General features: G+C 46.9%; 1 protein-coding gene across 1 annotated transcript; it reads right to left on the bottom strand.

Moving 5' to 3' along the window:
* Positions 1-449: 449 nt before the first annotated feature.
* rasd1 (RAS, dexamethasone-induced 1) lies at positions 450-2,076 on the bottom strand. The gene is made up of 2 exons (XM_005721858.1): positions 1,724-2,076; positions 450-1,469 (listed from the first exon to the last, which is right to left on the bottom strand). Exons 1-2 carry the CDS (start codon positions 1,992-1,994, stop codon positions 940-942), a joined length of 801 nt encoding a protein of 266 aa, XP_005721915.1. The 5' UTR covers positions 1,995-2,076; the 3' UTR covers positions 450-939.
* Positions 2,077-2,708: the final 632 nt, after the last annotated feature.

The raw sequence follows: 2,708 nt of genomic DNA on the forward strand, positions 1-2,708 counted from the left end.
TGTTTCAGTCTTCCTGCAGTTAGTGAGGTGCTAACACATGACTTGTCCCCAGTGATAGCAGTTTAAATAAACATGAAAGCATTGATTTCCTCTGGGTAATAAAGCCTGTTTTTCTGCACTATATTGTCTTTATTTGATTGGAATTAGGGGCACAAGTAACAGATCCTGCTTGGTTCTGCAGGATAAGTGCAAAATGTGGATATTTGCATCAGTTATACTGAAGCGTCCCAGTCCCAGAGAGCATGACATCTCAGAATGACAAGATCAAATGGGAGATGTGAAGGATATTATTTTGGGCTGTGCTTTTTATCCCCCTTCCTTGTTTGAATGCATCTATTTATAAGGTGCCTACAGTAATATTAACATTATAAAATAGAAGAAACAGAGATAAATATTTGTGTTGATTTGTGTTTTATTACATTTTATATTTTTCACTGCAAAAGAGAAAAATGACAGTGACAATAAATATACATTCACAATAAAAAAGACTCTAGATTGCAACGAAACATTCAAGTGTACTTAGCCTTTAGAAAATCTAGAAGATGTAAACATGACCTCCCCGAAACACTGCACCTCCTCACCCAAAGAGTCTCTCTCTCTCTTTCTCCCGTCTGTAAAGGTATAACGTCAACAAAACACATTTACGCATCTATGCGCGAGTCTCACAGAGTATGAAGCCACGTCACACATCGGGCTCTGATTGACGGAGCAAGCTAACATTCTCGAATGTCTGGTGGGAAACCTTTTTTCTTTTTTTGGTAGTTTTAGCGGACTCGTGTCCAGTCTGTGTCCTTTACAAACGGAGCTTCACCGGAGCGCGCGGCGGCCTCGGCGTCTCCAAAACCTCCGGAGTCAGTTTGAGCGCTGCCGGCTGCTCTGACCAAAGGCCGGGCTCTTCTCCTTCAAACGTGTCATTAGAGTCTGAGCTTCAGCGTCCGCTTAACTGATCACGCACCTCTCTTTGTCTTTGCCGTGGCCGCCTCCGATGGCCTTTTCTTTAATGTACATGAGGTCGCTGTGCACGCTGGGTCTCCGGGCGCACGGGGTCACCACGCCGTACGCTTCCCCGATGTCCTTCAGCTTCTTGTTTTTCAGAGACTTTCTGTGCAGCATGTCACAGTACTGCACCGACACTTTCCTGTGAAGGTCGGGGCTCATTTCGTGAGGTAGCTTGGCCAGGGTAAACAGAGTCTGAAACATCTTATCCACGTTCTCGTTGCGCTTTGCGGAGATCTCGAAGTACGCGCACTTCTCGTCCCCGGCCACCAGCTGCTCGATTTCCTCCTGCTGAACCTCCCGGTGAAACTCTCTGTCACCCTTGTTCCCGCAGATCACGAGAGGGACGTCGATGTTCTCTTTGATCTTGTTTTTCAGGCACATTTTGGTCTCGTAGATCTGCCGCTTGAGCCGCTGCACCTCCTGGAAGGAGTCTCGGTTGTCCAAGCTGAAGACGAGGAGGAACACGTCACCTGAAAGCACAGAATATTATTTTGTTTAACCGCCTTTGCTTTTGTTTAAAGTGTTTTCATTTTCTCCCTGTGTGTATGCACAGTTACAATAAAGCACAGGAGGCTCTGCTGCACCCTGCAGCCACGCGCTAAAGCGCACGATGTGCGCTCTGACCGAATCCGTGCAGAATTTAGAAAGCCCGCATTTGCTTTCTTAGTTTACATAAGGATTCTCTGGTATAAAAAAGGAGACTGATAGGAATGTGGATAAGTACCTGTCAGTATTGAAAGCCTCCTCATAGCAGGGAAAGGATGGTTTCCGGACGTATCCAGTATGTCCAGCTGGTAAACGTCCCCCTTGATGCTGTACACTTTCCTGTGAAAGTCCTCGATAGTCGGCGTGTACTGCTCGTCGAATCTCCCGTTCAGGAATCGGGACACGATTGCACTTTTACCAACTTTGGTGGATCCAAGAATCACCATCCTGTAGCAGTTCTTTGCTGGGATGTCAAAATCGCTTTCAGAGGGCGACATTTTTTTGATCATGTTTAAACCCGGGGTTGGATGTGCACCGTTCGTCTGTGCGTAAAAGGCAGGTGAGCAGCCTTCTGTGTCTCGGTGCTCTCACTTGCGCTCTAGTGTGTTTCTGTCTAGAGGCTGAGCCATATTTATGCGCGAGGCTGACCCCGCCTCTTGTCCGCGTCACAGCTCGGTGAGTACTCGGTGCCCAGTTGAGTGCAACGAAAAGCGGAGCAAACTCCCACCGGTGCGTCAGTCTGTCACTTCTAATTAAGATGGGGAGAGAGCGCCGGGAAACAGAACCAAACAGACCGTCCGAAAAACAGAACATTTGTAACAGTGCGGGGCAGGGCGGCGGGGTCTGTGCGTAACAGCCAAACTAAAAAAAAACTTCCAGCACTATTACCGAGTTAATAATTGACGCTTTTTTCCGGCGTTTAAAACCCACTTTGGCACACTGTGTTAATAAACAGGCTGGACCTTAGACACCATTAAAGCAGACAGCGGATACAGGTTCCTCTAGACTGAGCAGAGCAGGTCATGTTGACTGGAACATCATCATCTAAGGAGAAAAGGGAAAAAAGAAAAACATGCTGAGCAATAATCTAAAGTCTCCACAGCTGTTTACCCACCGCTGTCTTTTACAAACAAGGTCACATTCATTGATTTATTCATTCACATCTTCAGCAAGTCCAGCAGCTGCTGATTCATGATCACCATGCAGCAGCAGCTTGAACGGCT

The sequence above is a fragment of the Pundamilia nyererei genome, unplaced genomic scaffold (genome assembly GCF_000239375.1).
Source record: "Pundamilia nyererei isolate P.nyererei 1_Seehausen unplaced genomic scaffold, PunNye1.0 scaffold00005, whole genome shotgun sequence".
In the NCBI taxonomy this organism is placed as follows: Eukaryota; Metazoa; Chordata; class Actinopteri; order Cichliformes; family Cichlidae; genus Pundamilia; species Pundamilia nyererei.

Bases quoted from the DNA above. Each gene is read 5' to 3' on its own strand.
- rasd1 (XM_005721858.1), bottom strand. From the start codon at position 1,994: ATGATCAAAAAAATGTCGCCCTCTGAAAGCGATTTTGACATCCCAGCA. The intron at 1,470-1,723 runs GTACTTATCCAC...CTGTGCTTTCAG, and splicing joins GAGGCTTTCAATACTGACAG to GTGACGTGTTCCTCCTCGTC.